This window comes from Ascaphus truei, chromosome 3 (genome assembly GCF_040206685.1).
Source record: "Ascaphus truei isolate aAscTru1 chromosome 3, aAscTru1.hap1, whole genome shotgun sequence".
NCBI lineage: Eukaryota > Metazoa > Chordata > Amphibia > Anura > Ascaphidae > Ascaphus > Ascaphus truei.
Window position 1 is genome coordinate 275,185,994 of NC_134485.1, and position 24,874 is coordinate 275,210,867.

General features: G+C 45.1%; 1 protein-coding gene across 2 annotated transcripts in view; it reads left to right on the top strand.

Annotated features, from left to right (window-relative positions):
• Positions 1-24,874, top strand: part of ABCC4 (ATP binding cassette subfamily C member 4 (PEL blood group)) — a 356,776-nt gene that overhangs the window by 81,366 nt on the left and 250,536 nt on the right. For both annotated transcript variants that reach the window (XM_075590857.1, XM_075590858.1), the window contains exons 3-6: positions 2,481-2,601; positions 6,201-6,425; positions 11,150-11,239; positions 11,815-11,978. In XM_075590857.1, coding sequence (XP_075446972.1) covers positions 2,481-2,601; positions 6,201-6,425; positions 11,150-11,239; positions 11,815-11,978 — 600 coding nt within the window. The remainder of the gene's footprint in view (positions 1-2,480; positions 2,602-6,200; positions 6,426-11,149; positions 11,240-11,814; positions 11,979-24,874) is intronic.

A 24,874-nucleotide genomic window follows, 5' to 3' on the forward strand; every position in this document is an offset into this window, starting at 1 on the left:
AGGACAAACATATAGCACCACCCTACTCTACATGAAAGATGAAAGTAGTTGGATATAGCTGAATATTTATAACCAGATCTAATAATTTGCCAAATAGAATTTACCAATTGACTTGTATATTGCCAAAAAGATTTTTTGTGTTTTTGGGTGCTACAAAAGAAAATGACATATAATTATGGTATACCAAAACCTCAAATAGAGACTCCGCAGGAACGGGAGGACAAACTATATATATCGAGCTGCTATTGATGTAGATGTATATATGACTGGAGAAGTAATTTCAAAGAGCCAGCAAACCAATGAACTAGACGTGTTGATAATGTGTTATCTCTTGAAAAAGGGTCATTTAGTTTAATTCCAAAGCCTTATAAGCCTTATAAGCCTGCGAGCCACTTCAAGGCATGACCATAATATCGCAGGTCCTAACACTAACTGATTAAAATTCTTATTTACCTGTATAATTACAGGAAGAATGATCTGCATTGGATCTGTCACAAAAAGACCTTTCCTGCCAAAGCAATATCTCACAAATACTGTGTACCTTCACCTTCGATCAGCTGACAATGAAAAAAAAAAAGTCCCAGGCATTAAGTGAGAGCCATGTGGCCAGAAAACAAGCGCAAGTGATTTCCCACAAATATACTTGATGGGAATAGTTTCACAGTGAAATTGAATAAATATAATACAATAAAACCCTTGTGGGAAATGTTGCTTCGCTAAAAAGAGTTCCCAAGATACTGTAATTGTAAGTGAGGGCTTGTCACAGGAGACCAAGCCAAATACACCTTTATATTTAAGGGATCAGTGACATGACAAAACAGGCAGTAAAATAAATTGCGGTTTATTCGGATAAGACCTTAGAAACACACAGAAATACAAGAAAGAGAATATACATACTTACTGGGGTCTGGGGAATGAGATTTAGCCCTTTCCTAGTTGCAAGGCGTCTGCTTCAGCAAAGGATTACCTTGATAGGACACCGGTTCTGGACTCCTGAACTGAAATCCTACCTGCTGGCTAGGCCTTTCCTCCCCAATGCTTCTCTGTGTGTATAGCTCTTTTAATCAGAAGCACAGGTGAGAGGTCCAGCAGCGTGTCTTCACATCAGGAAAGCAGGCAGGCGAAAAAGAGAGAAAGCTGCTTTACTGCACGGTCTTATATAGGCTTATTCATATGTAAATCATTGAGGGGTCTGATAGCCAATTACAACATGGATTTAGATTGCGCATTCACTGATGGGAGGGATAAATTCAAAACTTGCCAATGGAAAACGTTCTTGTGAGTTTTGACATTCAGGGCCGTTTTTAGCTTGTCCCAGACCCCATGCTGTCAAGGCTCCTATATGTCTCGAGGAAACAAAGGCAGATATCCTGTAAACCAAAAGGGTTCCCATCCCCTTGTCCATGTGCACAAACCTACCTGGGCCTCCTGCTTTGAAATGCTAATTACCATGTAGCTGCCTTTTTGTCATCAGACTGGTATTTCCTCACACGACAAACACAACATGCATTGTAGTTTTAAAACACAGAAAAACTACCATTTATACCAAAGAGCTGACACTCCACCATTTGCACCTATAATATGGGGTTTCGAAAACGTCTCTTCTCTAAGACATCAGCTAAGAATACCTTGCTGGCAGGCAATACAGGTTAAAATATTCCCCCCCTTTTCCCTTGTACCAGAAGTATCTGCCCTGGAGTTATTTCTCATAAAAGCCACCCATACAAGGCAATCCACTTTATAAGCTTGCACAGGCAGCTACGGGCCCATGAGTCAAAGGGAATACACAGCGACTGCATTAACTAGCCCACTGGGCTTACACAGTTAACCCCACACACACAGTTCCTAGCTTATAACCCTATGGGGGACAGTATAAAGGAGAACAAAGTTACAGGGGAACACCGTAAGGTACAATATTAGACCCAAGAGCTGACACTCTCAGCCCTTGCTATACGGTTTCTGGGGCAGCCAGCTAGCCAGGCTCCACCTTTATTAATAAAGCCTGGCTACTCCCTGCCGTCACAGGGCTGCCTGAAACAAATGTTAAGGTTTTCAGGGACCATCACCAATGGTCCAAGGACCACAGTTTTAACACCCCTTCCAATTAATTTAGTCATGGGCATTGCTACGGACATGACATTGGGGTTGGGTAGCAGTGTTGGCCCAACCCCAGCATGAGTTCCTTTATATAATAAAAATTAAAGGTCCATATGCACATCTTAGCAGTTGTAGGGAGCATTTCTGCCATACAAGTTGGTGGAAGATGACCATGAGAAGGTTACCAAATCTAGTTTTTAATGTATGTGCAATTACTGTTTGAGGTCTATCTGGTTACATGTTTAGTGTTATGCTGTATCAAGAAAACATGTATGCAACCTTGCTTTAACCCTGTCTAACCCTTGATTTCTGCTTTTAAATCATAAACTTCTATGACTTTATGTAGTACTTCATATTAATTTATATATATATATATGTTTTAGGTACTGGGATAAAGAATTACAAGAAGCTGAAAAAGAAGCACGCACACCACATTTAACAAAAGCTATTCTACGCTGCCACTGGAAAGCCTATTCAGTTTTAGGATTTTTTACATTTATTGAGGTACTAAAAAATTATTTTATTTTTGTCAAATAAGTTACAGGTTTAGTATGCAAGTCTTATGTTTAACTATTTTGCATCCTGATAAAGTTGCACAACTGAGTAATGCCCAGGAATGTTTTATTTTACATGTTTAGCATCGAGTTAAGCATACCTTGGAAATGACTGTGACATCCTGAGTGCACAATAATTTCAATTGGTAAGAGTTATACACTTTTAATTGAGTTTGCAAACAATGTGGAATAAATCAGATCATCAAAATGTTAGCACTGATTTGGTAAACTATTTGACATCAAAACAAAAACGGTGCAGTGATGATTTCTGAAAGTGTAATGCTTAGAACTTGGAGTTTAACGGCTGAAAACCCTCCTTCCCTCTCCCCTCTCATAGACTTTAAGTTCCAGAATGATAGTTTTAGTGAGCATAGAAGATGTACACACTCAACCTATGTTTTAGTCATAGTTGGGTGCACTACGTTAATAATAGCAACAACTAAAGAGGTATTCCTTCCAAAAAGAAAAGGAAGTTGCATACTCTCAACTACACAAATTTGAATTCAATATCTGTGTGGCGAGATGCGATGAGGAGAGGCACCAGTGAGTATGTGGCTTTAGAGTTAAAGGGAGTATTCCTGAATTAATAAATATAACCCCAATATTGATCTGTAGCTTGATAATTGTGATATGTAAAACCAAATGTAATAGTTGCTAATCGCAACTGTTTTAAAAGGATTGGAGTGCGTGAAATAAACAATAATAATAAAAAAAAAACACTAACCGTGTACTGGAAACACATGTTTCCTTCTCCCAATCAGCACGGTTTCACTGTTTTGAGTGGATAAAAAATACCAACTTCTTTGCACGGAACTTACTCTTGCATAATTTTGTCATTAAAAAACAGTCTTGTACTGAGATATAAACCGTTAAGTGATATGGATCATCATGATCTCATGTTGCTAGATAAATGTATTTCATTATTAGAAGAAAACTAAGAAAAATCATGGGAAGTATCCTTCACTGACCTTAGGTCAAAAGCTACATTCACGTCTCTTTTTGATATCCTTATGAATATTGAGGTTTTTGTGAAAATGGTGAGTAAAAACTTGAAACAAATGCCCCAGTCATCCAATACCCAAAATCAACAGGTATGAATTAACTGCCCTTAAAGAACTTCAGAGACTCATCCGTCGTATAACCCTCTGATAAGGAGGGGGGGGGGGGGGGGTTAATATTGTCATCCTCACACGAGAATCCTACATTAAGGAAAACAGATTATATTCTGACATGACCTGTTTGTTACAAGGTACTTGACACTGACCCCACCTTATGCTTTAGGAAAGATCACTTCATAATCAACAAAGGTCTCAACAATAAAATTGTCTCACAAAAATAGTATAATTTTCATCCTTGGCAGCTCACTGCGTATAGCCATATTCTATACTTTACCAAAAGTGCTTAAGTGTAGGTTTCCTCCACCAGGACGACCCATCGTATCTAGTCTCGATAACTTCTCATAAAACGCTAGCATTTATGTAGATAAAATATTCCAGCCTTTTGTAACCACACTGCCATCATACCTTCAAGATACAAGGGTTATAATAAGAGAGCTTGATGATATCAGCGTCGAAGATTAAACCTTTTTAGTAGACAGATGTGGAAACCCTCTATACTAATATTCCACATAGCACTAATTTGGGGGCAGTTTTTAATTTCCTAAAATCCAATGTTACACACCTTTTTGTAAACCTAACAATTTCACAATGTAATTATTTGATTGTCCTTGCACATAATTATTTTCTGTTTAACAATCGGATCTACTACAAGGTCCAAGCTACAACTATGGAGACGATGTGTGCTCCTACGTATGCCAGCCTGTACCTTGATGGGGGGTGGGGGGTGACTGTGTTTAGTATATTAATGGAACAATACACAACACGTAGAATTATGAATTTATTACATAGACGCCTATTCCCCCCCCACCCAACCTCAGATAGGGTCCTCTAGGGGAACTAACTCTCTGTTACATGTCTGAGTGTGGTGCGTACCTGCTGGCAACAGGAGGGCCGGAGTCTCCCGCGATGACATTGGGGACAACAGGACAGGTTTCTGGGGTTGTGCCTTCGTTCTTCTCAATGGTCCAGCACCTCCACCTCCTGCAGCCCCCAGCAATAGGGGGTGGAGTACCTGTAGAAGAATTGTCTCCCCCTCCTCCTGATGTACTCCGCTCTCAGGCAGGATCTTGTATAAAAGTGCTAGTCTCTTTATTTGCCTTCTCAGCAGCAGCAGTTACAGACAGTTGCACACAGCCAGCTGTCCTCCTCTTGGATGTTCCCTGACGCCACTCTGGGCCTAGGGCCACCCAGAGTGGGTCTAGCTCTTCCCCTACCTGCAGGGTAGGAGGTATTTGGTCCACCTATTGCCCTTCAGGTCTAACAGTTCTTCCCCTTCTCCTATCACTAACAGGAACACTAACCAACTGTGACCCACTAAATAGGAAGTGACAATGCCCTAAGTAGGCTTCAGCAGGCACCGCACCTGTGTCTCTTGATTGGACACAGTCAGATGACCTACCATCACTGCCTCAGTGCAATGTCTAAAGTAGGGAAAACCCATTATTACTCCTGGCAAACCTGCCCTTAGACAGGAATTACTGCCAGGAGGAGAGCAGAAATATAGCCCAAAACCACACATGGCTACATATTTTATCCAATTATCCAGCTACAGATCAATATATGCATTATATCTATTCATTTATTGATTCATGAGTACTCCAACCCTAAATCTACAGAATGATTGGATTTTGAAGGATTGTCATATTTGGAGAAGGAGTGGAAAATAAGACTGGTCGTCTACTGTAATCTAATGTTGCAAGGCCTTCCAACACCTTTTTAAAGGCACAAGAATACAAAATGTTTTATGTAAATGTAAACTATTCATCACCCCGTGTATCTTTCAGAAATGATATCTTAAGCTCTCTAAATTTCTCATATTAAATATATTGAATCAAAACCTTTACTCTTATGGTACTGTATTATTAGTATGTTATAGCATTAAAAAAACGGTATAGGTCTTAACAAGGCTTAGCTGTGAAAGTTACAGGATGTGTACCTTTTTATTACTGCAAAGGGAGTATTTCAAGAACTATATAACAGTTAAAAAGGACCGACATAGTTTACCATTTACAGTAGCTACTGAATATCATTATAAAATGTGGGGAGCCTTTTTTGGTATAAGTTGTTGTAAATTGTGCAATCTCTATAGCTTCAAAATACCGTGTTTAGTACACGTACATATGGTTAGAATATCCTACATAACAGGCTAAACCTCTAATGATGATCTAAGTGGCAAGATATTACTCTTGAGTTTCTTACAGCATAGTTCTAGATCTGTAGCTACATTTTAGTCTTTTCTTATACTTAGAGTCCCCCGCACAGCTAGGCACAGCTGTGTTGTCTGATTGTCCACTAGGCTTCCATATTGCGTGATACAACAAACTGCTAAATAATTCTCTCCTTTGCATGATTGGATTTGTTTTTTGAGGAAAAGGGGTGGTTTTCCTGCATTGATACAGTAAGTAGACTCTCATGTTTTCTTTCTTTCTAGGAAAGCATCAAAGTGATCCAACCGATATTTTTAGGAAATATTATCCGTTACTTTGAGAAATCTGATCTGAATGACTCTACATCCATGGCTAATGCCTACATAAATGCTGCTGCCTTGTCTGTCTGCACCTTGATCTTGTGTGTGCTACATCATTTATACTTCTTCCATGTTCTCCGAGTTGGTATGAAACTTCGGGTTGCCATGTGTCATATGATCTACAAGAAAGTAAGCGTCTAATGGGATATTAGCTTTTAGTTCACACATTTGTTTGTATATCAAGATTATGAATGGGGGCTTTCAGTAGAGCAGGTAATATTTTTCGGGGTAGGTGCGGTACATACAAAATCACTGATATACATACATTAACCCAGGGGTGAGAGAACTTTTTATGCCGAGCCCCCCTTTTCATCCATGAAATTTCTCGCCCCCCCCCCCCCTGCATAATGCCATCAAAATCACATGAAAAATAAAAAACTTTATTAATACTAATATGTCTAAATACTTACATATTTCAACAGCTCGCACTTGCAAAATTAGGCTGCGTCCACGCTGTCCCTGAGAGCGGTGACATCACCAACTCTCCAAGCATGAGCACAGGGTGTCCTGCATAATTTTGCAAGCACGGGCGTGGGGGGATTGGATCGGGAGGGGGTGTATGTGTGTGCGTGCACATTGACTGCTGCCGAGCGTGCTTCAAAGTCCATTTTGTTTGTCTCCCCAAGCGCCAAGCGCGGGAGAGCGTATGTGCACAAAGGCAATGCTTTTGGGGGGGCATTCATCTACCTCTCTCCCCCGCCCCCCCTTTATTTTCCCTTCCCGCTCCCTTTTTTCCTTCTCCCATTTGCCTTTTTATTCTCCCTGCTCTTTGGCTTGCTGTCCCCAGTGTCATCCACACTCCTACCTACAGTATTATTTATTATTTATTTTTTTCCGTTTTCAATGTTGTGTTTTCACTTTTTTTTATTATTATTTCTGTACATTCATAGTATGATTGATATAGTGGCAGCCTACTCTTTCAGAGGATCGCAGCGAAGCAGGTTGCCAGCGGAGGAGAGCAGGAACACAGCGCTATTGTAGGGCAGACACCGTAAGGAGGGGCGTTTGACTTCACAGCGCTGGGGCGTGCTCCTCTCCCGTACCTCCGAAGCCCCCTGTGGTGCACACACACCATCACGTGGCCGCCACCTGCACTATCCTGTTAGGCTGCCCGCGCACAGCTTCTTGGGCTGCCCGCTCGCGCAAAGATTTGTTGCCCTCCCGCGCACAGTCTGCCAGCTCGCGCACACCAGGTTTCGCCGCCTGCGCCTCCCCTGGGGCGCGCACACCAGTTTGCGCACCGCTGCATTAAATCACAACACCCACACATACTCAATCACAACTCACACAGACACAGCACACATACTCAATCACAAGACACACTGCATTCTCACACACTGCGCACAGCACACTTGCACACTGGACACTCGCACACTGGACACTCGGACACTCGCACATTGGACACTCGCACATTGGACACTCGCACATTGGACACTCGCACATTGGACACTCGCACACTGGACACTCGCACACTGGACACTCGCACACTGGACACTCGCACACTGGACACTCGCACACTGGACACTCGCACACTGGACACTCGCACACTGGACACTCGCACACTGGACACTCGCACACTGGACACTCGCACACTGGACACTCGCACACTGGACACTCGCACACTGGACACTCGCACACTGGACACTCGCACACTGGACACTCGCACACTGGACACTCGCACACTGGACACTCGCACACTGGACACTCGCACACTGGACACTCGCACACTGGACACTCGCACACTGCACACTCGCACACTGGACACTCGCACACTGCACACTCGCACACTGCACACTCGCACACTGCACACTCGCACACTGCACACTCGCACACTGCACACTCGCACACTGCACACTCGCACACTGCACACTCGCACACTGCACACTGCACACTGCACACTCGCACACTGCACACTGCACACTCGCACACTGCACACTCGCACACTGCACACTCGCACACTGCACACTCGCACACTTGCACACTGCACACTCGCACACTGCACACTCGCACACTCGCACACACGCACACTCGCACACACACACTCGCACACACGCACACACTCACTGCATGCACACACTCGCACACTGCACACTCGCACACTGCACACTCGCACACTGCACACTCGCACACTCGCACACTCGCACACACGCACACTCGCACACACACACTCGCACACACGCACACACTCACTGCATGCACACACTCGCACACTGCACACTCGCACACTGCACACTCGCACACTGCACACTCGCACACTCGCACACTCGCACACACGCACACTCGCACACACGCACACTCGCACACACGCACACACTCACTGCATGCACACACTCGCACACACGCACACACTCACTGCACACATGCACACACTCACTGCACACATGCACACACTCACTGCACACACGCACACACTCACTGCACACACGCACACACTCACTGCACACACGCACACACTCACTGCACACACGCACACACTGCACACACGCACGCACACACTGCACACATGCACACACTCACTGCACACATGCACACACTCACTGCACACACTCACTGCACACTCGCATCCCCCTACTCCCCTACCACCGGTGTCAGCTGCTGGGGCATCGTGGGGCTGCCTGCGGGGATCGGGGCTGGGGGGGGGGGAGTGATTGGTGCGGGGAAGGGGGGGGGGAAATCGGTGCCGGGCTGGGGTGCGGGTCTGCTGGCTGGAGGGGGATTGGTGCTGGGCTGGGGTGCAGGGTGCGGGGGGGGGGTGGAAATCTGTGCTGGTAGAATTGCAAGGGGAATGCTGGGGGAAGTACGGTGGCTGTCGGCGCCTCGCTCCACCTCATCCCCCTCCTCCCGATTGGGCGCGCAGCGGGCATTTAAAAAAAAATTAGCGCGACCCCGGTTATAGCGCGGTCGGATCGTGTAGCCCCTGAGGACCACACTATAACGGGGCTTAGCTGTATTTGTATTTACATTGTATACCGTTTAATAAAGGTTTTTTTTTCTTCATGTGATTGATTACATCAGGCAGGGGGGGGGCCCGAGAAATTTCATGGATGAAAAGGGGGGCTAGGCATAAAAAGTTTGCTCACCCCTGTACTAATCTATAGGTGTCATACCTGTTAATAGCTAACCATTTGAAGTAGCTAAAATGTTGTTAAAGCTGAGAGTGAAACTTGAACTTCTCAAGTATGACCTCCCTTTGGTACCTACTGTAGTCTTAGGCTGCGTCCATAGAGGATGGAGCCGCACTGAGCCGCGCGGAAACTGAGGCTAGTCTGTTCAAGCATAAGCGATTTCATGCACATGCAGGCAAGCCAGCGTGCGCGATCAGGAGGCGGGGGGAGGCTTTGCCTGTCGGCTGAAAAATCCAGCGCCTCAGCACGCCTGCGGACGCTCGCGCGAGCCCCCTCTCATGACATCCTCATTGAGGATGCCGGGGCTCAGCGCGGAGCGCTCGTACGGCTCAGCACGGCTTGTCCTTCCATGGACGCAGCCTTAGGCTAAGGTCCTGTTGCACGCGTCCGCACGGCTGGCTTGCTTGCCGGCGGCGCGTGCAACTCGCTGTACCGCGATCTGCGGTCTACAGGAAACTTCAGTAGTAGCGGGGGGCGTGGCCAAACGGGTCGGGGGGGGTGCGGCCATGACGTGAGGGGGCGCGGCCATGACGTAGAGGGCCGGAGCGGGAGGTGGGCGGGAGTGGGAGGATTGACAGGGAGGAGGGGGCGTGGCTTGAGCGGAGGGACCCGCTACTCTTCCCCCCTTCCCTCCACGGGCTGCCACGGGCTGCAGGTAAGTAAAAAAAAACACACACACGCAGGCACTCATACATACATACATACACACACACACAGGCAGGCACTCACGCACTCATACACACACACACACACACACACAGACAGAGACAGGCACGCACGCACTCAGGCACACACATACACACACACAGACAGGCACTCATGCACTCAGACACACACAGAGACAGGCACTCACCTGCTTTCACTCCACACTCCTCCCCGCTCCCCTCAAGCCTCTCCTCCTCCCGAAGCCTCCCCTCCCCATTGGCTCACAGCCACACCACGTGACGCGTCGAAGCTAGGAAACACCATTCTCTTGTGTCTCCTAGCGGCTGACGCGCCACAGCGTGTAGTCAGCTGTGCAGCCAGAGGGGACCGGGACCGGCTCGCGAGGATTCCCCTGCTGGTGGGGAACTCGCTACATTGCCGCCCGCGCCAACGAGCGCAGCGGGTCCCAGGCCTTAGTCTTTATATTCTGCGTTCTAACACTACTTTTCTCCTTTCATTTGTTGAACAGCCCATCTAGATAGTTTGACATTATTTTCTAAATCTAGCAGGGGGAGGGCAGACAGGGGGCGCAGATGAAAAAGTTTGTGCACCCCTGCTCTAAGCTAAAAAGAGCAATCCACCCTTACTAACCTCTAGTTTATTTAAAGGATTGAAACTGGGGGGGGGGGGGTGCAGCATTTAGCTACTGGTTACTGAGATAACTGGGGAAGTTACTGGTCTTACTTCCTGGTTTTTAAAGGGGATTTAAATGGCCATCCAGTAGCAAGCCACAACAGATGATGTTACAGTAAGTACCTCGGAATCCAGGGTGAAAAACGTGGTATTTAGTTTTTATTAAAAAAAAAAAAAAAAAGTAGGTGGAACTGCTCATTTGACCATTTCCTTAAAAAGATTATATAAATTATACCCTTACCATTACAGGAGACTAGCCGTTTTGAAGGTTCCCAACAAAATACGATATCTATTCTACGTTGATAGTGACATTTCTTTAATTAAAACAAGTATGATCATCACATTCTTTTGTCTGATTCTAGTGTCTTAATGGATTTTGATGTATTTCAGGCACTTCGTCTCAGTAATACAGCTATGGAAAAAACAACTACAGGACAAATAGTAAATCTTTTGTCGAATGACGTGAATAAGTTTGACCAGGTATCCCATCGCTCTTCTCATCTCTTTGTTTGTTGTCCCTCTTCCCCTTTACCTAAACTCTCGTAGACATATCGCATTTCATGGTACCTGCTCCACTTGCTGGCCTCCAGCAAGCCATGATCAAGTTAAGGTGCCTAAAGTTTAACCACATTTTAAATATTTAGAAGAGTAATACACCCTGAACATTTAAAAATACTAAATCCAAACACACAGGGCATCTACTGTCTGTTGTGAGGGATGTTCCTTCAGTACAGGGGCATTGAGTGGAGTGGATAAAGGGACTTGAACAGTGGTATTTATCTACATCAGGGGTGGCAAACTCCAGTCCTCAAGGCACTAACAGGCCAGGTTTTCAGGATATCCTTGCTTTAGCACAGGGGGCTCAAGCAGGGATATCCTGAAAACCTGACATGTTGGTGGCCCTTGGGGACTGGAGTTGGCCACCCCTGATCTACATGCAGTTGCTCGTATCTCTATTGTCAAAGCTACCAAGAAATAGTTCTAAACTGGTTGCAATAGCAAAGCTTTAGGCTTGGTACAGAAATATAAGTTGCAATTAATACTTATTTCAACAGGTGACAATTTTCTTGCACTTTATATGGGCTGGACCACTGCAGGCCATAGTAGTAACCGTGCTCCTTTGGATTGAAATCGGCCCATCATGCCTTGCAGGAATGGCAGTGCTGATCATCCTCATGCCTTTGCAAACTGGTCTTGGAAAGGTCTTTACTTCATTAAGGTAAATAAAATATTTCTGCCGTGTCGAAATGGCTGTCTTTAAAAGCGAAGTCTACAATTTATTCAGAAAGCATTGAACACATTGGCTTGGTATAATGAGTTGTTTTTTCATGAGTGTTTGGTACAATTATATTGCTTGGTGATGTAGAATATTTGAATTAATGGTGTACTAGCAGATGTTTTCTTATAAAAAAAAAATAATAAAATGAATGTATTGACGAAAAGTGCAGTTCTGCTTGCAATATATACTGGTGTTCTAACATGGGGTGCTGTTTTTAATGTATGCGTTTTAATTTAAGATATTGAAACGCGTGACAAATGAAGGTCCTCAAAACCCAGCTATGAAAAACACAATAACAATTATTATAGATATAAAAGACATACTGCTTTTGTTAGATTCTCACCTAGATTAAAATCGCTGTAATAATTTCTCAAGTTAAAATGATACTTGGCCATCCATTAAATCAATTTTTACATTGGCTGCCATTGTTACATCCGTCGTTTTCTGCACTAAAGATCAATTGGATAATTTCACAGCAAACAATGTGACATGGATGAGAAAAGTAAGGTTAAAATACATATCTACAATATTTGTGAGCATATTAAGTGGATAAACTGCTTTCAATATAGCATTGCAGAAATAAATACCTGGACGTTATTAAATTGATCTTAATCAATATACATGTAGCCCTGGCTGGTTTTGAGCTACAAGTCGGCTCTCCTCCTGGCAGTAATCCCTAGTAAGGGTAGGTTTGCCAGGAGTAATCATGGGTTTTACCCACACCTTGCAGCTCAGTGAATCAGAGAATGTAGTGCAATCAGTACTGGTGTCCAACCAGGGGCAAGGGGCTGGTTCTTACTGGAACTGACTTAAGGAGCACTTCCTCCATTTAGCCAGTTGCCTCTACCACTGAGAGAGGCTAGTCTATCCAACCTAGTAGTGCAGGGCTCTGCTTACTGGGTGCCCTCCCTGCAGGGAGAGGTGGAAGACTATTCCCCTTATCCTACTAGAGGGTAAGGGAAGATCAAGGACTGCTCGTGGTGGCCATTGGACCGGAGTGTAGGTCCAGGGACATCCTAAGGGTGAAAACCCTGCTGCTGAGAATTCATTTTGGTGTAAGCTGAACACTGTCTTTGATGGGTATGAGAGTAGCAAGAATAAAGAACACCTGTTTTCACATACTCCTTGCCTGAGACTGAAATCTATCAGGAAGAAGAGATAAGTTCTCCTGCATAGATTTCTCCCTACATCTCTGGGGGCTGCAAGAGATGGAGGCGCTGTCACAGTGAGTACGATTCTGGTAATACGCCAGGAGACTGTCCTGACCTCCTCCAGGCGGGAGACTCAGGGCCACTGTTTATCAGCAGGTATGCACCACACTACGATGAGTAACCAGTGTAGTATTTCCCACAGCAGACCCTATCTGAGATTGGGAGGGGGAAACAGGATTACATACAATATAAATGTAGGGCCGCAATAATTGGTATATTTTAAAGAATATGGAAAATAGCTGAAGCGCTCAAATGCAGGTATATCTCAAAATGATAATAAGCCAGACCACTGTACCAGGGTACTAACAATTGATATAGTACCTATTGTGTCATATAATGGGTACTATCCTCCTGAAGACAGGTGGTGTGTGGTGCAACCCACTCAGCATCAGTCTCATTGGCAGGTTCCCCTGAAAAATATACAAGTACTCACATCCTGGTAGGGCAGGCAGGCAGGCTGGCTGTGCAGCTACTCAATGCAATACAGGGAAAAGGGAGACCAAAAAGCGCACCAGCACAAACGGAGCAGGAAGAAACCAGGACAAAAAAATGATTAAAAGGGCACTTTAATGTGGCAAAAGACTCATCCAATGCATTTCGAACGTCGCAGCGTTCTTTTTCAAGGATAAAACACAATGTGATAACATCCATTATATACCCTCTTACCTGTGGGCCATTTCGCGCCAAAAATCAGACCCTGATGACGTCATAACAGAGCGACTCAGTGCCGATCTAAGGGCAAAAGGAAGTACCAAAGGCAGTGTGGCCATTTTGGATGTGGGCAAACATAGGAACACAATAACAAAGCTTTATTGACCATTCCAGCAGAACAAAATACATTGCTGCTAACTGGACAAGCATAATTAAACGAAATAAAGCTATATTAAACTAAACTAATGCTTAATAAAGGGTACTATTATATCAAGGAAAAACATGAACAAGGTGGATTAAAAAACTAGCTGTGTTGCAACTAAGTTATATACAAAAAAAAAGAAAAGTTGAAAATAAAAACCTCTAGACATGATTAAAAAAATGTGCAAGAAAAGTAAATTTAAAGACATATTACACATACATACTGCATAACACAGATTGTGTACCTAAATCATAGGAACCAGGGAAATACAACCATTATAAAATATAAAGTATAATCCACAAGATACATCAAAGAACAATTTAAGCTTACATATTAGCATAATATTTGCATGATAAGGCATAGGTTCAAAGGTTATAATGATAAGAATATAATGTCCAATATAATGACAATTGTCTTATTTAATCTGTATTACCAACTAATTACACCATAATACGTCTATCACAAAAATGTTTACAAAAAATGTGTTAGTTGCCAGTCAATGTTCAAGCCCATAGGGAAGCGCGTTTGGAGAGTGAAGATCCAATACGCCTCCCTACGGTCCAGAAGGTTGATATGATCACCTCCTCTAGATTTAGAAATAACTGATTCAATCCCCAAAAAGGAAAAATTATTAATTCCTCCCTGACCACATTCAGTGAAATGTTTTGAGACTGGATGATTAGTGTCTCTCAATTTTATGAGCCTTAAATGCTCTAACATCCTGACCTTAAGGGCTCTAGTCGTCCTCCCCACATACCTCTTGCCACAACCACATGTTATTAGATAAATCACAAATTGACTTTTACAATTTATAAAACTGTTAATCTTAAATTCCTTATTTGGTAATATATTCACACCATGTGGCGGTGGCAAGGCAAACTGGAAAAAACTTTTGGCAGGCTTCATGTGTTTACATGCACTACAAGAGCCACATTTGAAGGAACCCCTAGTGATAAAAGGTTTTTTGAGACCAGAAGATTTGAGTTCACTTGGTGAAACATGAGATCCAATTGTTCTCGCTCTACGATATACAAAAGTAGGACCAGAATCCACATATTTTTTTAAGGACAGGGTCCATGGATAAGACATTCCAATGTTTTGAAATTATAGAGTTTACTTTTCCACTTTGTTTACTAAATTGTGAAATAAAAAGAGGACATTTGTTTTTTAATTCTGTCAGTCCATGTGAGTCCTGTTTAATACCAATTGTCTTAACATTGTTAGCAAGGCGAGAATCTCCAATTGGATGTGTGGGCAACAATGATGCTCTCTCTGTATGTAATGCATTTTCAAATGCAATTACTAAATGTGATTTGGGGTATCCCCTTTCCAAAAATCTCCTTGTAAGTTCCTCAGACTGAGAAAGGAAACCACTCATAGTGGAACAATTCCTTCTCAGTCTGAGGAACTGTCCCCTTGGTATGGCCTTTATGACATGGGATGGGTGGCAGCTGTCCGCCCTAAGAAAGGTGTTCCTGGCATTTTGCTTCCTATAAACATCTGTTTGGATTTTTTTGTCTATGTCTACAAATAATTGTAGATCCAGAAATTCAATGTGATGGAAATGAAAATTTAATGTAAATCTTAGATTATTAAGATTATTATTAAGATAAGATACAAAAGTGTGAAGTGTAGTGACATCCCCCCTCCAAATAATAATTAGGTCGTCCACAAATCTTTTATAAAAAACAATATTGTGACGAAATAAATTAGTGCTCGAATAAATAAAAAGTGCTTCCCACCATCCCATAAATAAGTTCGCAAAAGAAGGAGCAAAACTTGTACCCATAGCAGTGCCAATAAGTTGCAAATAAAACTTACCATTAAATGTGAAAAAGTTGTGCGTGAGTAAAAAGTGTATAGCGTCCAAAATAAAAGCCGATTGAAAAATTGATATTTCTGGTATCTCAATAAATTGGCGGACCGCTGCCAAACCATGGTCATGTTGTATAACAGAATACAGAGAGGTAACATCAAGTGTTACCCACAGGTAATCATTACCCCATTTAACATTTTTGATCTGATCAAGAAGATCACCAGAGTCCCGTATAAATGAGGGCAATTTCCTAACAAATGGCTGAAGAAAACCATTAACATATCTTGACAGACCATCTCCCAAAGATCCAATACTAGAGACAATGGGACGACCTGGAGGGTCGACCAATGTCTTGTGGATCTTTGGGAGATGGTGGAAGATAGGAATAATGGGATGAGATGGAATAATGAATTTAACCTCGTCCTTCGACAGAACTTCCATAATAACACCTGAGTCAACCAGTTCTACAAGGAACTCCAAGAATTGCGGTGTGGGGTCGGCGGATAGTACACGATAGGACCGGCCATCATCCAGTTGGCGTAATGCCTCCCTGATGTAACCGTCTCTGCCCTGCACCACCACCGCACCCCCCTTGTCCGCACTCTTAATGACCAATGCAGAATTATTTTTCAAAGATTTTAAAGCTAAACGTTCACTTTGATTCAAATTGTCATGATCTATATAGGATAGGGAAAATCCCTGAGCTAGAAGACGAAGGTCTCTTATAACCAGATTTTCAAACATAGTCAGAAATTGACCCTTGGCATGAGTGGGGTAGGACACAGAACTCCTTTTTAGGCCTGAATTCCATTCAGAAAATGTAGGAATATTAACATCATCAACCGTCTGTTCAGATAAAAGATCATTCATATCTTGCAGGGTACAAAAATCATTAAATGTATGTAAAGCAATAGATACCGGAGGAACAGAGTCGGATGAGGGGACATCACTCTCGGTAGCGTGTGATGGCCCCCCATCTAAATCCTCATCTCCGGTCGACCTAGTAACATTTGGAATAAAATTGTCAAAAAACTTTTTCAAGGATAATTTCCGAACAAACTTATACACATCAATAGTGGTTTCGAACAAATTAAAGTTCATTGAAGGTGAAAATTTTAGGCCTTTATCCAGTAGTGACAACTCTGTAGGAGAGAGAGCAGTTCCTGAAATATTTATAACATTAGATATATCATTCAAAATGATGGCGAAATGGCCCACAGTTAAGAGGGTATATAATGGATGTTATCACATTGTGTTTTATCCTTGAAAAAGAATGCTGCGACGTTCGAAATGCATTGGATGGGTCTTTTGCCACATTAAAGTGCCCTTTTAATCATTTTTTTGTCCTGGTTTCTTCCTGCTCCGTTTGTGCTGGTGCGCTTTTTGGTCTCCCTTTTCCCTATATTTTAAAGAAGCCTTAAATAAGCTGTGGTCACTACAAAATTCAGCAGCAACATGTTGCATACAGCTTTAAAAGATTGCCACATTTATTAATCAAAAATAAGCTTCTTTGAAGCACCAAATTTGAATTTGTTTTGCAATTGTAATGTGTCTGGGTATCTTTCATATTTCAATTTTTTTTTTTAACTATAGTATGATTATCATTGCTTGAAGACAGGTGTCCCTAACTCCTGATAAATAATGGTAACAAGAACAGATTGTCCTCAGCACTCGAACAAAGAGTAAATTTGTTTAGGCATATAATAGAACCCAAATGAGTCTGCACAATTCTACACACAGTACATCAATAAGATAATTATACTTACCCAGCCTTGTATGAAATGTAGAGAGAGGCAGGAAAATACTGTGACGAGAGAAAGTTTGTTAACCCCAATAACGATTATGGAATTTCCACAGTTTTTCCATGATAAACTTCTTAAATCAAAACCAGTCTTTTTTTAAATTTATATATCATATAGGGTTTATATTAACCAATTCCATATCTTTTGAAACAAAATGATATATCAATTAGATGATGAGTAATTAAGAGTCCGGGTATGTGTAAAAGTAAGTTGAAACCCTAGTTTTATCAGCTAAATGAAAGGGGATAATTAGAATCTGTTGTTTAAATAATTAGGTATATGTTCAGGGGTGAGTTTGGGAGGCCCCACCTTATAAAGATCTGAAGCTTTGTGAGTTTGGTCTTCACCATACAGGCGTGTGGAAACACGTTATGCCACGATCAAATGAAATCTCAGGACCTCAGATAAGCAGTTATTGATGTTAATCAGTCTAGAAAGAGTTACAAAGCCTTTTCTAAGGATTTGGGACTCCACCAATCCACTGTCAGGCAGTCTACAAATAGAGAAAGTTCAAGACCACAGTCACTGCCCAGGAGCAGTCGTCCTTCCAAAATCTTTTCTAGAATAAACGACCAAATCATTCAGAAATCACAAAGAACCCCAGAGTAACACCCAAGGATCTGCAGGCGACTCTCTCATTGACTAATGTGAGTGTTCATCAGAAAAAGACTGAACAAGAATGGGTTCATGGAAGGATAGCCAGGAGGAAACCACTGCTGCACTTCTGAAGTTCGCCAGAGCACATAGATGATCCACAAGACTTCTGGAACAATGTTCTCCAGACAGACGAGTCAAAGGTAGAACTTTTATGGCCTCAATAAAAAATGATGTGTTTGGCACAAACTAAACACTGTGTTCGAACAGAAGAACCTCATCCCAACCACCAAGCATGGGAGTTGATGGTTTGGGGCTGCCTCAGGACCTGGACGGCTTGACATCATTGACGCAATCATGCATTCTGTATTATATCAGAAGATTTTAGAGGAGAATGTCAGGCCACCGTCCGTGAGTTGAAGCGAAAGTGGGTCATGCAGCAAGACAATGATTCTAAACATACAAGCTCTACAAAAGCATGACAGCAGAAGAAGAAATTCCGTGTTTTAGAGTGGCCTTGTCAAAGTCCGGACCTAAACCCCAGTGAAATATTGTAGCAGAACCTGACGCGAGCTGTCCATGCAAGGAAGCCCTCGAATGTCACTGAGTTGAAGCAGTTCTGTATGGAGGAATGGGCCAAAATTCCTCAAAACAGCTGCCCTGGAGACCCTCCAGGCTATTCCAGACAGGGACGTCAATGACTATTGCCAGGTGAAAGCCCTGTGGTTAACTCAGTATGCGCTCACTCCCGAAGCATACAGAGGCATGTTTAGGATGGAGAAGTGCCACCAGGAATCCTACAGGTGATTTGCCTCATGCATGACATTGCATGGGACTCTGTGGGTGGAGGGATGTGAGGCTACCAAGTATCACAGTCTACTGGATCTGTTTTTCAAGGAACAGTTTATACAGCAATGTCCACCGGACTTAAGGGAATGGGTCTTTGACCACAAACCAAAGATTTGCCTGGATGCTGCTAACATGGCTGATAAGTTTGTCACCAGCAGGGTACTGATCCGCAAGAAAGAGGCTGTCTCAGGAGCGGCCACTCCGGCCAGGGCAGCTAAAAGCACTCCCCAGTGGAAAGCTAAAACTGCTGCAGAGATAAGTGCACGCAAACCTGCAGAGTTTATGCACGAGCGGATTTGCGCCAAGTGACCATCGAAGATCGCCAACAGCCGGCTTGCTTGACTCTGGTGCCACTGTTACTCTGGTCCGAACTGATATGGTGCGACCAGAGGATCTGCTCCCGGGCACCTGGATGCAGGTGACAATGCCAGACAGAAGACCGCGGTCCATCCAGGTTGCCCGGGTCTTTCTTGATTGGGGTACCGGATGTGGCATGAGGGGGGGGGGGGTATTGCCCAGGTTAGATACTGAGGGGCTCCTCGGTAATAACCTGGGGCATGTTACGTGTGTTTTTACGGCGGAATTGGCTCCAGTTGCAGTGATTACCAGGAGCCAGAGCAAAGGAATTGCGCATGAGGATTTCGCCGTCCCCCTGCATTTGGGACCAACAGTTCCAGGGGTCTTCGAGGAGACCAGGCAGGTAAGCCAGACGGAGTCACGACAAGGTTCTGCCTTATCTCCCCCATCTCCCTCTTTACCTGTTCCCTCTACACCTGACTTGGAGACTAAGGATGGGTGGCCAGATTTAGGGACACAGTTTAGGGAAGCGGTGAGGTCTGATCCCAGCTTGGGGGGCATGAGACTCCAAGCGTCCGAGTCTGCCTTAAACAGTGGGTCAGATCGGTTCATATGGCCCAGAGGGGTCATATATAGAGAACAGGATTCTACTGCTCCAGATAGGGTTTGGACAGGTAGAAGACCGTTAGTGGTACCGAAGGAGTATAGGCAGCAGTTAGTACAGGTAGCCCACTCCATACCACTAGTGGGGCATCAGGGGTCACTCAGATGAGAGCCCGGCTGTTGCAGCGTTACTACTGGCCGGGGGCATCAGGGGCAGTGGCAGAGTTCTGCCGGCCCTGTGATGCCTGCTAGCGAGTAGGTAAAGCGGGTGGTCGTGTGAAGGCACCCCTGAACCCACAACCGGTAATAGGGGAACCCTTCCAGATAGTAGCTATGGACATAGTGGGACCTCTTCTGAGCCCCAGTTGGTCTGGCAAGCGCTATATACTCATGGTGGTAGATTTGGCCACCAGGTACCCTGAGGCTGTAGCACTAGCCACCATCGACGCTAGGGCAGTAGCTAAAGCAGTGATAGTCATATTCACTAGCGTATGTTTCCCTAGTGAGATTCTGACTGATCAAGGGTCGCAATTCATGAGTAAATTGCTACAGTGTCTCTGGGATTCGTGCGGGGTGAAGCACCAGAACATGACCCCTTACCATCCCCAGACAAACGGTCTCTGTGAGAGGTTTAATGGTAACCTGAAGCAGATGCTTCGAGCTTTTATAGATGCTGAAGGGAAAGACTGGGAGATTCACCTACAGCACTTACTGTTTGTGTACCAAGAGGTACCGCAGGAATCCACTGGCTTCTCCCCCTTGGAGCTTCTATATGGTTGCAGGGTACGGGGACCTCTTGACTTATTCCGTGATGGGAAGGGGAGACTACCAATACTGATGCTTCTGTGCTTCAGTATGTGGTAGATCTCAGGAACCGGTTAGATATGCTTATGGGGTTGGCACAGGCTAACCTCAGGGAGGCACAGACCAAGCAGAAGACTTGGTATGATCAGAATGCCCGTAGCAGAACATTAATCCCTGGGCAGCAAGTACTTGTCCTGAAGCCCACTCGTCAGAACAAATTAATTACTGCCTGGTCTGGACCATACACGATACTCAGAAGGATGAATAAGTGCAACTATGTTGTACAGTTAGATGCAAACAGAGGTAGAAATAGGACTTATCATATTAATATTCTTAAGGAATATTTTCAACAGTGTGGCATCAGTGCTTGCTATCTGTAGCCCACCGATGGGGGACCCGGCGAGCAATGCTCTGCCTGACCTCCTAGGGGAATCTAGGCAGAGTGGCACAGTGTAGCATACATAGTTACATAGTAGATGAGGTTGAAAAAAGACGCAGGTCCATCAAGTTCAACCTATGCTAAATTTAGACAACAGATACTTGATCCTATATCTATACAGCTAAACCCCGTTATAACGCGGGTCTCGGGGTCCACCCCGAGACCACCGCGTTACTAACGGGGTCGCGAGAAAAAAAAATGGCCGCCGCGCTTTAGCGCATATTCATCCCGCGGGACAGGAGATGGGAGCGGGCATGTCCCTCCGCTCCCCGCTTCCCCCTGTCACCGCGGGACAGGCCGCGGGGCAGGAGATGGGAGCGGGGATGTCTCTCCTGTCCCCGCTTCCCCCTGTCACCTCGGGACAGGCCGCGGGGCAGGAGATGGGAGCGGGGATGTCCCTCCTGTCCCCGCTTCCCCCTGTCACCTCGGGACAGGCCGCGGGGCAGGAGATGGGAGCGGGGATGTCCCTCCTGTCCCCGCTTCACCCTGTCACCGCGGGACAGGCCGCGGGGCAGGAGATGGGAGCGGGGATGTCCCTCCTGTCCCCGCTTCCCCCTGTCACCTCGGGACAGGCCGCGGGGCAGGAGATGGGAGCGGGGATGTCCCTCCTGTCCCCGCTTCCCCCTGTCACCTCGGGACAGGCCGCGGGGCAGGAGATGGGAGCGGGGATGTCCCTCCTGTCCCCGCTTCACCCTGTCACCGCGGGACAGGCCGCGGGGCAGGAGATGGGAGTGGGGATGTCCCTCAGGTCGCCGCTTACCTCAGAACCATGCTGCCTGCATGGAGGTTGTAGCGGGGGGTTTCTTCTCCCCACCGCTGTCCCCGGTGCTCCCGCTGCCTGCGCGGGAGGAGGGGGGGGAGCGGGTGGTGGTGCTGGTCGCGGCCCGTCTGTGTAGAGTGAGAGAGTGTGTGTGTATGTATATATGGGAGAGAAAGTGTGTGTGTGTATATGGGTGTGTGAGTGTGGGTAAGTGTCTGTGAGTGTGTGTAAGTGTCTGAGTGTGTGTGTAAGTGTGTGTGAGTGTGTGTGAGTGTGTGTGAGTGTGTGTGAGTGTCTAAGTGTGTGTAAGTGTGTGTGAGTGTGTGTGAGGTGTGAGTGTGTAAGTGTGTGTGAGTGTGTGTGAGTGTGTGTGAGTGTGTGTGAGTGTGTGTGAGTGTGTGTGAGTGTGTGTGAGTGTGTGTGAGTGTCTGTGAGTGTCTAAGTGTGTGTAAGTGTGTGTGAGTGTCTGTGAGTGTCTAAGTGTGTGTAAGTGTGTGTAAGTGTGTGTGAGTGTGTGTGAGTGTCTAAGTGTGTGTAAGTGTGTGTGTGTGTGTGTGTGTGAGTGTGCGTGAGTGTCTGTAAGTGTGCGTGAGTGTGCGTAAGTGTGTGTGAGTGTGCGTGAGTGTGGTCAGTGTGTGTGCAGTGTGTCAGTGTGAGCAATGAGCAGTGTGTGTGCAGTGTGCAGTGTGTGTGCAGTGTGGCAGTGAGCAATGAGCAGTGTGTGTGCAGTGAGTGTGTGCAGTGTGTCAGTGTGAGCAATGAGCAGTGTGTGTGCAGTGTGCAGTGTGTGTGCAGTGTGGCAGTGTGAGCAATGAGCAGTGTGTGTGCAGTGAGTGTGTGCAGTGTGCAAAAAGTGTTTTTTTTTTTTTTTTTTAAAAACGGGAGCCACGGGAAAACCGCGTTATAACCGAATCGCGGTATAACGAGGCGCGTTATAACGGGGTTTAGCTGTACTTACTTATTGATCCAGAGGAAGGCAAACAAAAAACCCCATTAAGGGGAAAAATGAATTCCTTCCTGACTCCAAAAATTGACAATCGGATTAATCCCTGGATCAATATCCTTCCCATGTATACTTATTTGGTATATCCCTGTATACCTTTCCCATCTAAAAAGATGTCCAACCTTTTTTTGAACAAATCTATTGTATCTGCCATCACAGTCTCCATGGGTAATGAATTCCACATTTTAACTGCCCTTACTGTAAAGAACCCTTTCCTTTGTTGCTGGTGAGCAGGTAGAGATAGGGACCCAGCTCAGCGCACATCAGAGAGTGCAGAGCAGCATAGGGTCCTGTTCATGGACAAGCCGGGCAGAACACATCACTGACCATCCAGTGGAGACTGGTGATCAGAGACCCCTGCATAAGCATGCTTATCGTGTATCGGCAGAAGTCAAGGGCAGTATATAGAGGAGATGCTGGCCCTAGGGGTAATAGTATCGTCTCAGAGCCTTTGGGCTTGTCCGGAAGTCCTGGTACCTAGAAGGACTGAACCACTCGGTTCTGTGTGGACTACCGGCAGCTGAATGCTCATACGGTGTCAGATGCTTATCCCATGCCCCGAATGGATGAGCTCTTAGGTGAGCTTGTGGGTGCAACGATGGATTTATCTAAAGTGTACTGGAGGCTAGGGAGAAGTCAGCATTCATTACTCCAAGTTGCCTCTGAGTTTTTAGTGATGCCATTTGGGATGAAGAATTCCCCGGCTACCTTCCAACGCCTGGTCAATAGGTTGCTTGAAGGGATGCAGGGTTACGCAACGGCATACCTGGATGATATTGTTGTGTTTAGTAATTCATGGGAAAGTCATTTAGTGCATGTAACAGATGTGCTAAATAGAATCAGGGAAGCAGGGCTGACACTAAAACCTACAAAGTGTCTGGTGGGTATGGCAGAAGTGTTGTACTTAGGACACAGAGTGGGTGGCGGGCACCTTAAGCGAGAACCAGCTAAGGTGGAAACTATAGTGCAGTGGCCAGTCCCTTGGACCAAAAATCAGGTCATGGCTTTGTTAGGCACCACTGCCTACTACAAAAAGTTTGTTCCCCAGTATAGTGCCATTGCTAAACCCCTGACTGACTTGACTCAGAAATGACTCCTGGTTCTTGTAGCCTGGTCTCCTGCCTGTAAAAAGGCTTTCCAGGCATTGAAGACCGCACTGGCTAGTGCTTCTATCCTTGCTGCACTAGACTACACCAAGAAGTTTCTTGTACAGACCGATGTCTCCGACTATGGTATGAGTGCTGTACTCAGCCAGGTGGGCGAGGTATGAGGTGAACATCCTGTGGTATAATTGAGCAGGAACTGCTACCCGAAGAAATGGCTGCCACTATCAAAAAAGAATGCCTGGCCATTGTTTGCTCTGGAAAAATTGCAGCCCTAGTTGTATGGCAGGGCATTTACAGTGATCACGAACCACAACCCAATAAGTTGGCTACAAAGGGTGTCAGGGGAGAATGGCAAACTGCTTCGCTGGAGTCTTGCATTGCAAGAATTTGACTTCACAATTCAGCACAAGAAAGGCAGCGAGCACGATAATGTGGATGGACTTTCCCAACAGGACATTCCTTGCGTGCCAAAGTCCTCAAGAAGTGCCAGGCTGGTGGAACCACCTGATGGGGTGACTGCCATCGAGCCTTTATCTTGAGGGGGGAGGTGTGATGGCGATGGGGTAACCAGGCTCACAACAAAGGTTAAGCCTGCTTGGTTACCCCTGATTCATGTATTGGGGTTCTAGATTGTTGGCTCTTGAGCCCAGTGTTTGTCAATGCATTGTATAAAATGATGCGACAATAAAGATTTTTCTG